This window comes from Elgaria multicarinata, chromosome 14 (genome assembly GCF_023053635.1).
Source record: "Elgaria multicarinata webbii isolate HBS135686 ecotype San Diego chromosome 14, rElgMul1.1.pri, whole genome shotgun sequence".
In the NCBI taxonomy this organism is placed as follows: domain Eukaryota; kingdom Metazoa; phylum Chordata; class Lepidosauria; order Squamata; family Anguidae; genus Elgaria; species Elgaria multicarinata.
Window position 1 is genome coordinate 18119652 of NC_086184.1, and position 11343 is coordinate 18130994.

Below are 11343 nucleotides of genomic sequence, written 5' to 3' on the forward strand. Positions count from 1 at the left end.
CACCAATAGACACTGTTCTGAATGTAGCCGTATCTTGGAATCAACCTACTTTTCTGCATGTGAAAACAGATGTTTTATGCATTCTGTCCCACATTCTAGTGAGAGTAAGGTTGCCACCTTTTCACTAGCCCTACCCTTGTACCTTTAACAGCAGCTTGAAACACAAGACGTTTGGCAGGGTAAGTCTTTCCTGGTATGGAATTAAGTTGTGGGAAAAGCTTTCTCTGCTAAATTTCTGCAGGTCAGGCACATGTCAAGAAGGTGGCAAGTAACACTATGTGGGAGCCATAGATCTCACTATTTTGTTTGCCCTAATTGTACATGATTAGTTTAAGTGGTTTCAGTTTCTTTCATTTAGAGTTCATTAGAATCCCTAATGAACTCTAAAGGCAAATAAAAAATTACTATCTTAAGTTCTGCTAGTGCATGGGGCTTTGCTAGCGTTTTGTTTCTCTAGCTAGTTTCTCTAGCTTTCAGTTAGGTTCCTCTTGACCCTGCCCAATATATTAACAATAGCTTATCACTAATTCTTTTAATTCACTTGTCTTCTCCCACACCTTCTCCCACACTTGTCTTCTCCCACACCTATGGGGACATGGAGTCCTAGATCTCTTAGAAACTGGTAATCCAGTGAGTGTGTGCCCTCACCTTCTAGAACAAATAGCATCTTAGGGCTTGCATATCTGCTAAGGACATTTAAAGAGTTACAATTGTTGGCATCATGACAGTTTTTCTGAGCTGCTGGATGGAAGTGACCACTAGGCCAGGCCTTTAATGGCAGTGAATCGTAATAGCTGCTAGTCTTTTTGATAAGGAACAGTGTGTTTGGGGGTTCTGTCTGTCCCCTTTGTCTTACTGTGTATGATAAATATTCATGCATTTCTGACAGTAGCAGCATAAAGAGAAAATGCTGTTCAGTACCTTTTCCCAGCATCTGTGCTGTTTTTCTCCCAACTGGGGAATTGTATGTCATCTGAAATATTCTTCAAAAATGCACCATATGAAAGGTGAAGACTAAATGATTCTATTGTAGTATGTTGGAAACAACTGAAAATTGTGTGTCAAGGGGAAAGCGTGGATAAGTCATACTTCTGTCTTGAGATTGACAGCTTTGCTGTGAGGGAGGGTGAAAAATGATAGTGTAAATTTCCATTCACCTTTGTGCTGCTTAACAGCTCTGTAAGGATGCATGTAAATAGCTTCAAGGAATGTGAGGGATATTTGAAAAGGTATTCCCTATGAGTTTATATTCACTCAACAGGAATTGCTTTAATATATATTGCAGATAACCAAATTTTGTAATGTCATTGGCATAGTTCTCCTCCCTCAGCTGCCACCCCCCCCCCCCCCAAATTATTGGCTTGACAGGATTCTGTTTCAAGTAGTGCGTGGAATGAATGATAGCTTCAGTTTCTAAAAAAAAAATGATGACAGATAATATAGCTAACAGTTGTTGAATTAATGTACTGTAGGGTTAGTAAAAACGACTGGGAAATATTCAACATTTAACCCTAGTAGCAGTGATGAGTTGACTGCTGCATCTTAGGATTTAGTGCCACCAATCCTCTGAACAAAACAGAAGAGTTGTTCTGGTCCAGAAGACTTGCAATTTAAATAAGGCATGTGAAGAGATGGTGGGGCTAGGACAGGGATTGACAAAGGACCGGTATGCATGGTGATATGAGAGAGTTAACTGATACCAGAAGCCTGTAGTGCAAGGATTGATTTTGATGGAGGATTTGGAAGCGAGGGTATTGTTTTGGCAGAGGAAGGCTGGTCCAGGCATGCAGAGTAGAAGGTGTGAAACTAGGAATGAGAGAAATGAACAGAGGGCTGCTCTTTGCTACAAGCCAAAGTAAAGACATTGAAATTAATTGAAATACTTCTTTTACATTTATTACACAATTATATACCCCTATTTTCTGCTATCCATGTCTAAGAGAATTCTGTGGTTGCCCAACAAATAGCGATTTCAAAAGCCTAGGATGTCTCGCATGATGAGCGGTTTGTGTGGAAAGATAGCAGGAGTCATTAGAGACATCTTTAGTATTTATCAGCAAAATACCCTTGGTTGCAATTGTTTCATTTAGCCCTTTCTTCTCTGTTCTTCCTCCATAGAACTTCAAATGGCGTTTGTATGTGGGAATATAAAGGATAGTTCCAAGAAGAAAGCTTGTTATGCTGTACCATTATATTCTGGCTTTGGCGAAATCTGCTTGGCTCTTGGCTTATGTCTAACATAAACACAAGACCCATAATTGCCAAGCATATGAGAAAATCAGTGTGTCTATTCTGAGTTTTTAAATGATATTCTGTGAACTTGCAAGATCAGCTTAATCTGAGTGTCTCCCCACCCCCGCCCCATTTCCATATTGTAATGGAAAGTTTTGGCATTTATGTTGCCTTCATGCAACCTTCATGTTGCCTGAAAGTTAACTTCAGCTCTGCAGTTTTAATAAGAAATATGCTGAAATGTATTGTGTTATATAAATGCCCTAGTAGCGAACACCAAAGTGATATGTAGAATTATTTGTACTAGTGTAATAAAATACTTTATTTTCATATATCAGAATTACAGGGGACTGTCAAATTAAAAAAAAGTCAGTAGTTTTTTTTAAGATTACTAGCCTCCTTCATCTTGTCTGTGGCATGGACACTTGAAAAACTGTTTGCTTCACCCATTTATTTTTATATTTGTCTGGAATGGTCAGCTGAGTAGGGATTTTGTATGCTTCTGACTTAAAATGCCAGTAGCTGCATAGATCTAAAACTTGAAATGCTTGGGAGAAGTGTGCAGAAGGAATGATGAACAACATGCAAACGTGTTGGAAATTGGAGACCAAAGGAAGAAGGATTCGAAGGGAAGACAGAGTTGTGCAAGAAGTGCTACTTTATATAATGACTAGTGGATGGACTGTGGTTCTCATGGGTTGGAATAGCTCTTAGTTTGGTACAGCAAAGCCTTCAAGCAAACTTACACATGCTCATTGGGTCCTGGTGACACCCCTATAGCCCCCTGAGGGAGGGGCTCTCCATTCTCCTAAGTAGGGCTACCCCACTGCAGGGATGAGGGTCAGGCATATAACTCTGTCCCTTGGCCCTACTAATCTCCCATGGCTTCAAACTGTATGGCTTGCAAAGCTATGTCCTGGTAATAGCTAAAGATTTTACTGCAGGCTTCAACCACACAGATGCTTTGAAATTAATTAAACAAAATAACACCAGAATACTAAAATAGGATGCTCATGCCTGCTTAGAAGCCTGAGCCTTTTTTTCTGGGAGCAGGCTGGGTTATTCAGGGGTGCAGGACCCTTCATATGCCTTCAGGCTATACCTTTATTATTAGTGTTTTGCATGTTGTAAGCGGAAACATGATCTTAAACCAGCTTCTGTTCTGGAGCAGAGACTTGATATGCATGAGCTCAAATTAAGTCCTTCATCTGACACTCTGCCTTTCAGAAACTTGCTCTGAGTTTACTATGGCCGGCTGCCTTTGCCATTTCATCCATAATGGGTGGGAGGATCAGTCTGGTTTCTAAATCTTGCAGACTGGGTGGCAAAGGGCTATGTGAAAGTTTTCATTCCATGAGGTGAGAGGCAAGATTAAAAGGCCAGTAATTGAATTTTTAAAATGTGCTACATACTTCTGGATGACCTTTTAGAGCAGCCTGTGGAATTGTTTTTCTCTCCTCTCTTTGTATGTGGAATTTCATGTGGCTTTGGCATGACTGACAAAAGAATGCAGAGCGCAAATCTTCGGTGATAGGTGGGTTTGGGAGGAGTGAATGAGCTCTTGGCAGCAGTTCCAACTTGGAGTACTTAACAGAGGAGACTTTTTCCTAGCTGATCTCCTTAAATCTCTTTAGGAGGTACATTATGGCTGTCAAGAGTATATGGCATGTCTGACCAGCTGTTGCCAGCCTTACATGTTTCTAATTGGGCCATTTTGCACTTGAGTCTTAGACTGGGCTGATCAAAACCTAGGGTCAGGCTTGTTGCTGCTTTGTAACTTATCTTCAACCCTTGAAACCCCATGGCAAATCTCACTTGCTATAACACAGAGGTGGGCAACTTGTAGTCCTCCAGATATTTTGGGCTATAATGCCCACCAGCCCTAGCCAGCATAGCCAGTGATGAGGGATGATGGGAGTTGTAGGTCAAAACATCTGGAGAGCCTTGAGTTTCCCACCCTTGCTAGATGAACTGGGATTGTAGCAAATCTGAGATGTTGAGGTAGTACCTGATGTCATTTTTTCCTAAAGTGATTTAGAAAGAGAGCATGTACGTAGGTTGCTCTAATTTTAACTGGTATTTATAATTTGCTTTGACAGTTTAGTTTCCTGGTGTCAGCTCTTAAGAATGGGACATATTAGAAGTCTAAAAGAATTTATCCTTTCTTGCACCATCCGTCATGGTGAGATAATGCAAAATGTGTGATTTATGAAACTTGTTACAACCTAACAGTTTTCTTCACTAGATTGCTTTTGTTTGAACAGTATAACTATATAGCTTGGGGTGGGAGAACGATAATGAAGCAAAGAATCCACTGAGGTATTGTATGGCAGATCGGCAAACATGATCCTGAATATATGTAGAATTATTTTTTCATTCCTCTGTAACCTTTTCCACCTGTACTTATCTCAGTGGAGGAAAGACATGATTGGAAGCAGCCCCCAAAATAATGCTGGTCTTTGACGAGTGCATAGTCCTCCATTTGCCAGAAAGTTCCCTTTTAAATATTGTGTGTTCTGCTCTTTGTTTTGTATTGCTCAGGAAAGCTCAGCCTCACCTCAATATTCAACACTGTACCTGCCAAAACAAAATAAACACTTGAACCAGAGAAAGGCCAACCAATTCTTGAAGAAACTGCCACTTTGGGAATCATTTTCCAATCCAGGGGTTAGAAGGGATTGCTTAGGTATCTGGGCAAAGATTGCTCATTGAGCTAATAAAATAAAGTAATTGCTTTCATTCAAAATTTAGACACTTCTTTCCCTTATATCAGGGCAGCTAATATGACTTTCTGAATTATGGAGCAAGATGACCTGTAATAAGAAGGTTACAGCAAATTGCATTTTTTCATTAAATCATTTATGAATGGGATGAAGAACAGTTGCAGTTTAGATTGACGTTGATTCTCATTTTAGATGGCCCTGTGGATTCCTGTCCTGTGAACTATTTTATGAAAGCAATTTCTGTTTCAAAACTGCTCTTATTTCAGTTGAAACTCTTTCATCTGTATTGTAGTTTGTTTTGTCTAAAAATCTCATAGTCAAGTCTTCACCAGGGTCTAATTCAGAATGGCTCATCTTTTTCGAATTAGTTGTCCTTTTTTGCATTTGTGTGTTTTGATTTTTTTTTAAGTAGAATCTCTTTTTGAATATGTCCCCTAAATATCCATTTCATCCAAACGCGACCTGAGAAAGGCCCATATGGCTAAGCAAAGTAGTTCTGATGTATACTTGCCCATTTCCATCAGGAAACATCACCTATGTTGTACATGGGATGGGTGGGGCAGGATGTCAATATGGATAGGTGCTTTGCTTGTCTGAGTCATGAAGCAGAGAATAGTGTTTCATCCATTGCATCCAGTTTTTATTGTCACAACAGTTAACACTTGTTGTCTTGTTAATACCACATGCCTGTACTACCAAAATCTTTCAGCAAGTTGAGCTAATGCATCTTTGGATGCATCTTTGTGGCTGGTTTATCAGCTGTCAATCTATAACATCAGATAAAGTAAATAGACTGTGAATATCTGATGCTGCAAAGTTGCTAGTTGTGGAAGGGGATCTGTCTTTTAAAAAAGTGAGATCATTAATAGGTTTCCCTAGGTCCACACCAGAGAAAAGAATCAGCCTTTTTCTAGGTGCAACGTAAAGGCTATATTTTTTTAAAAAAAGCAAACAGTGCGGGCACAGTGGACCACTTGCAACTGATTTATTTGGCTGTACCTGTCTCAGTACTGTAGTATCCATGGTTTGTAGCCATATTGAGAAAAAAGCCTCCCTTTAATTTGAAGGAAGAGAAAATGCTGGGTTGTTCATAGAGGCCCAGATTGCAGTACCAACCCTGGACGTGTGATAAATCATTTTGATGTTCTGTATTAGGCAACAAATCTTAATACGAGTTCTACCCATAGCCCTATCTAGTTGTAATAAATAAGGAATTGGAAAAATTCACTGTGTAAATACACTCCCGGATTCATGTTGATTTGTATTTTGGTTTAAAATTGGGAATTTCCTTGGAACAAACTATCTGCTAAGTTAGAATCCTCAATTCTGGTGATCCTAAGCCAATAGTTGGAAACCCTGGATTTACTATTCCAAAGGTGTTGAATCTGTTTTATACTGAAAAAAATGAGACTGGGAGAAAAAGCGGAACAGATGAAAGTGATCTTGAAGTGTACCTCTGTGAGAGAGTATTCAGAATACAGTCTGGAGCACGTAATCTTGCGTGTGCGTTTGATTGTGTGTGTGTGTGTGTGTGTTGGAGGTGGTAGTGAGGACTGTAGAAACTGTATCTGTATGTTATAAGCAATTTGAATGTTTGTTTTTCATTATTCGCTTATTAGCATGCTAATAAGGTGCCAAAAAAGCTTCCTTTATATTTGTAACTCATCGGGATTATAATCATACCCATCACAATGTGTTAATGGAATGGTTTGGAATGCTGTGAGACTGGAAGCATATGAGTTTCATTGCTAAGCAGCAGTTAATTGTGTAAAATTAGGAGTTTCTGAAAGTTTTGTTTTGTTTCAGGGGGAGGGGAAACACATTAAAAATGTTCCTTCATTGTGTGTTCGTACATGTCAATACAAAATCTAAATTACTTAAATGAATGAAGTTAGCATGTATACAAATGTACTATATTATGCAATAGATGCATGTGGCAGGCATATGGGTAACTTTCCAGAGAGCTAGCAATCAAAAAGAAATATATATATATATATATATATATATATATATATATATTCTATGGCTAGGTCATACAACATTTTTGTGGTTGAAAGAACGAACAGTGGTTTGGGTTGAGTAGACACGTTGCACAAAGGCTCATCCCTTGGAATGGAAGAAAGCCTTTACGAAAGTTACCGAATGCTTCACTTATTTTTATGCTAACAAATACTCTTTCTGTTTAGTACTATTTCAGGCTCAAAATTACGGTGTAGCAATGATCTATTAGGGTCTATAGTGTGTGTTCTGTGTCGTTGTCGCCTCTTCTGCATAAAGAATCAATTTGTGTAAATGGTGAAACTTTTTCTGTTTCATCCAGTCCGTTGACATTGTCACTGTGAAATAACTTCCCTAATTCTGTCTTAATAGGATTTGGTCAATACTGGACTCTGCACTTTCTTCTTTTTCATTGCATCTGTAGTACTTGCTGCTCTTAACCATAAAAAAGGAGCAGAAATTGCAGCTGTGGTAAGAAAACATTACTTTCTTTTCATTTTTTTTCCAGGAAAAATAAATGCTTAACTTGTGTCCTCATAATGCTAAGCAGCATTGCATGTTTTGCTCAGCCTCCCATTTTGCAAACTCAGCAAACCTCCTTGCAAGCAGTGAGGAGACCACTAATGGGATGGGCTTTACCTTTGCCTTCAGCACGTTTGCCTAGTTGATACTTTGCTAGTGGTGAATCTTGCACCTTTTTATTCACTGCTATTTTTTATTTCTGTAATATATTTTTTAATGTATTTGCTATTTTATATTGTGTTTATATTGGCTTTTATATTGTCCTTTATGGCAATCCTTTTCTCTATGCAGTGTGACAACTCTACTCAACGGTGGAGTTTTTAGGAGGTACTCACAACAAACTCCATCTTTGTGTGATTGTGGGCTACCGTGGAGTATAATAAAACTCAACGTGATGTTTGATTGACAGTTCCTCACCCTCTCTCCTTCCCCAGTCCTCCCGAAGCTATCCCATCAGCCATTGCTGTGAAAAAACAATCCTGGCAGCTCTCCTAGAGTGGCACTTCCTCATTTGGCCGCTCTAGCCAGGGAACTCTGTAGCCAGTGGGGAAACTCCACTCAATGCAGCAAGAAACTCCACGGAGCCCTCCAGACAACATGGAACACAACAGTTGTGCAGGAACTCTCCTCTGCACAGTGTGGATACTCAGGGTGGAGTTTTCCCTCCAGACAACACATTTCTCCATGGTATAACAACTCAACCATGGAGTTCTAAAACAGCCTATGTCTTTCTTATATAAACCACTTAGAGATCATATGATATCAAGCAGCATATAAGTAGTTTAAATAAAACTAAATAAAATAAAACTAATCTTGCAGCCACCAATGGGCAGGCTTACATCAAAATCACCATTTTATATAGCTCTCCCCTCTTTCATTAATGAGCCACATTACCTTATGCAATTTTTGGGAATCCTCAGCAAACTTTCAAGGGTTGATTTAATCAGCCTTCCTCAACCTGGTGCCTTCTAGCTGTTTTGGACTACCCAAGAATTCCTGATAATTAGCTATGATGGCTGGAGCTCATGGGTGTTGATGTCCAAAACATCTGGAGGACACCAGGTTGGGGAAGGCTAGTCTTAAGAGTAGTATTTCTGTTGGACGTTCATGTATGGGCTTCAAACAAAGCTGCCTCTCTATGCTGGCTACTGTAAGAAGCCTAGGAGTGACTCTTTAAAAGGGGGAAAATGAATTGTAATGGTGACAGTCCAGAAAAAAACCCTGAACTCTTTCGTTTGCTGTCATTTAAATTATCCAGTACTATTTGCATTATGTAAAAGTTACAGCTAAGCTAAAACGTCTCAGCTATTTAAAAATTGCTGCAATAAATTTTGGAGGAATTGTCCTTGTTCCTTATTATAGGAGATAATATATTGGCACTTTTCATAGCTGACCTCGTTGCTGCACTTAGATAAATAACTCATATATTTCAGTTATATTTGTGTATTGGAAATAGATCATCTCCATAGTGGTTGAGATAACTGTCATCTAGAATGTGTCGATCGCATGCAGAGCAGGGAATGTTCCCTAAAACCCTCAAAATCCACCTAGGATTCTTGGCATCTATGTTTATATAATTTTAATTGAAAGAACAAGACTTAAGTCACAAATGCACCCTTTTATTTTTGGAGTCTCTTCTGAGACATTAGAATTATTTGTTGCACCATCAGTCTTTCTGGTGAAATCACTCTTTAGGTGAATCTATCATCAGAGTGGCCACTGACATGTTTCTAGATTAAATTTTAGAGGCATTCTTAAAATAGCTCTGGAGTGACAAGCAGGCTGTAGATAATAAGGAGCGCCTCCTCGCCACAAAAACGACAAAGAGTCTTGTAGCAGCTTAAAGACTAACAAATTTGATACATGGCGAAGTTTTTTCTTTATCTAGCATAGCTTCAGGCCATGGCTATCTTGTTATCATTAGTGGAAAACAATTGGGTGTGTGTGGATTCCTTAATTTATGACTCTAAAGAAGTCAGAATTGTTCAGATGCCTATAGCAATACCTATGGATCTCCCCATATAAAGACACCAGCAGCATAGGAAAATCCAAAAAAGGAAAAGGCAGGCACTTGAGTACCAATCAGTAAAAGGAACCAGCATACTATTTCTTGGCTTGTTTAAAGGACTCTGAAGAGGCATGAGGTGTGACTGCGCTCTGTGTGTCGAGGATTATAGTTCTACAAGGTTGACAAAAGCATTAACACCAGCAATGCCCCTGCAGTGTTTCTGTATGAACCTATTACATTCCTACTATGTTAAAGGTGAGCCACTGTTCACGTCCATAAAATGTCCTTTCTCCCTTTAGGTATTTGGCTTTCTGGCAACTGCAGTCTATGCTGTGAATTCATTTTTAGCGGTTAAAAATTGGAGAATGAACAGCCAGCAGCAAAACACACGGCAGACCAGTGATTATATGCGTGCTCGGACAGAATCCAGAGAAGTGGACCATCGGCCGGAGATTCAGCGCCTGGATGGGTGAAAATCGCATGCCAAGTGGGATCTTTCCAAGAAGAAGAAAAATAGAAGCATGCAGACCTTTTTTTTTTTCTTTAAAAAATTATTCACTTTTATAGGAAATGAAGAAGGAGCATGTGGTGGTCGAGAGCAGCTGCATGCCCAAAGAGAGGGAGAAGGATTGAGAAGCAATTGACATGAAGGTTACAGTGGCTGACCTTTTCAAATGAAGATACTTGTCCATAAATATGGAGGAAGAGGAGGATCCATTAGAATGAAGATCTGTCTTGGTGCACAGTACTTTTCTGCAGAGAGGGACTTGATGTTCAATCTACTTTCCCATCATCCAGTAAACACATTAGAATTAACACTGGCAATAGATTTTGCTTTTGAAATGGATATTTTCCAACAATAGACATAATGCATTGGGGTGAGAGATAGCAATAACGTCAATCAGGTATTGGGTTACACAACTGCTGAATCCGTTTCCTATCAAGATCTGCCAGATAACTTCAGTTCTCGACTCTTACAGCTCTGTTATGTATCTCCAACTTTTAGTTGGAGGATTGGATAATATTAACTGAATAAGCTCTTGACTACAGAGAAAAAACAAAGCTTGCTCTCATTTGTGTCCATAACTAGTTACAAATTGGGATTTAACACCTCCATCTACTACATTTCCTTTTCCATTTTACACGAGAGTAATACAAAATTGACATTGAGCCTCTCTGTTGATCAAAATCTGTACCGAGTGAATTTTTTTTTCTATTTATGGTCAACCATAGGAAAGCCTCATTGTGGTCAGGGTTAAGGAACATTTGTGTTGTGTCCACGTACTGCGATGTTTTTGAAATGGTGTAATTACCCTGAGAGCTTAATTTGTATGGCTGCAAACTTCAGTTGCCCAAATTACGTCGATCTGTTGCTCTGAATTAAAATGTTATGTTTAATTTAGTTGAAGATAGCTAAACAATAATTTTTTAAGCATGAAAGCAAATCTACAAAATGTTCTGGTAATTGTCTACAGATGAAGATTTATTTTTGCCAGTGAACATGGATGGAGTAGCATTTATGTGGTCCGTTTAGTTTACATACCATTCTATATAACTCCACTTTTCTCTCCGTCTTCCCAGTAAGATTTCATAGGGAAAATAATGCACTCTGCGGGTAGGGAATCTGGACCCAGTGATTAGAACCTCTTTAGCTTTGTCTTTTGTGTGTCTCGCATCCGGTGTTTAGGTCAACCACAAGATTAATATGTGAAGTCGATAAGAATTTATATCCCTTCTTCTCAAAATGTCAGGAATATTTCCCTAATGATGGTGTAGGGCTGCCTTTCCAAAGTGATGCCCTCTAGATATTTTGGACGACAACTCCCACATCACTGACCATTGGACATGCTAGCTGGGGCT

General features: G+C 39.2%; 1 protein-coding gene across 1 annotated transcript in view; it reads left to right on the forward strand.

Moving 5' to 3' along the window:
• CMTM4 (CKLF like MARVEL transmembrane domain containing 4) overlaps positions 1-10885 on the forward strand; it is a 28421-nt gene extending 17536 nt beyond the window's left edge. The window contains exons 3-4 of the mRNA XM_063140944.1: positions 7326-7424; positions 9783-10885. Of these exons, the coding sequence (XP_062997014.1) occupies positions 7326-7424; positions 9783-9956 (273 nt within the window). The 3' untranslated portion in view covers positions 9957-10885. The remainder of the gene's footprint in view (positions 1-7325; positions 7425-9782) is intronic.
• Positions 10886-11343: the final 458 nt, after the last annotated feature.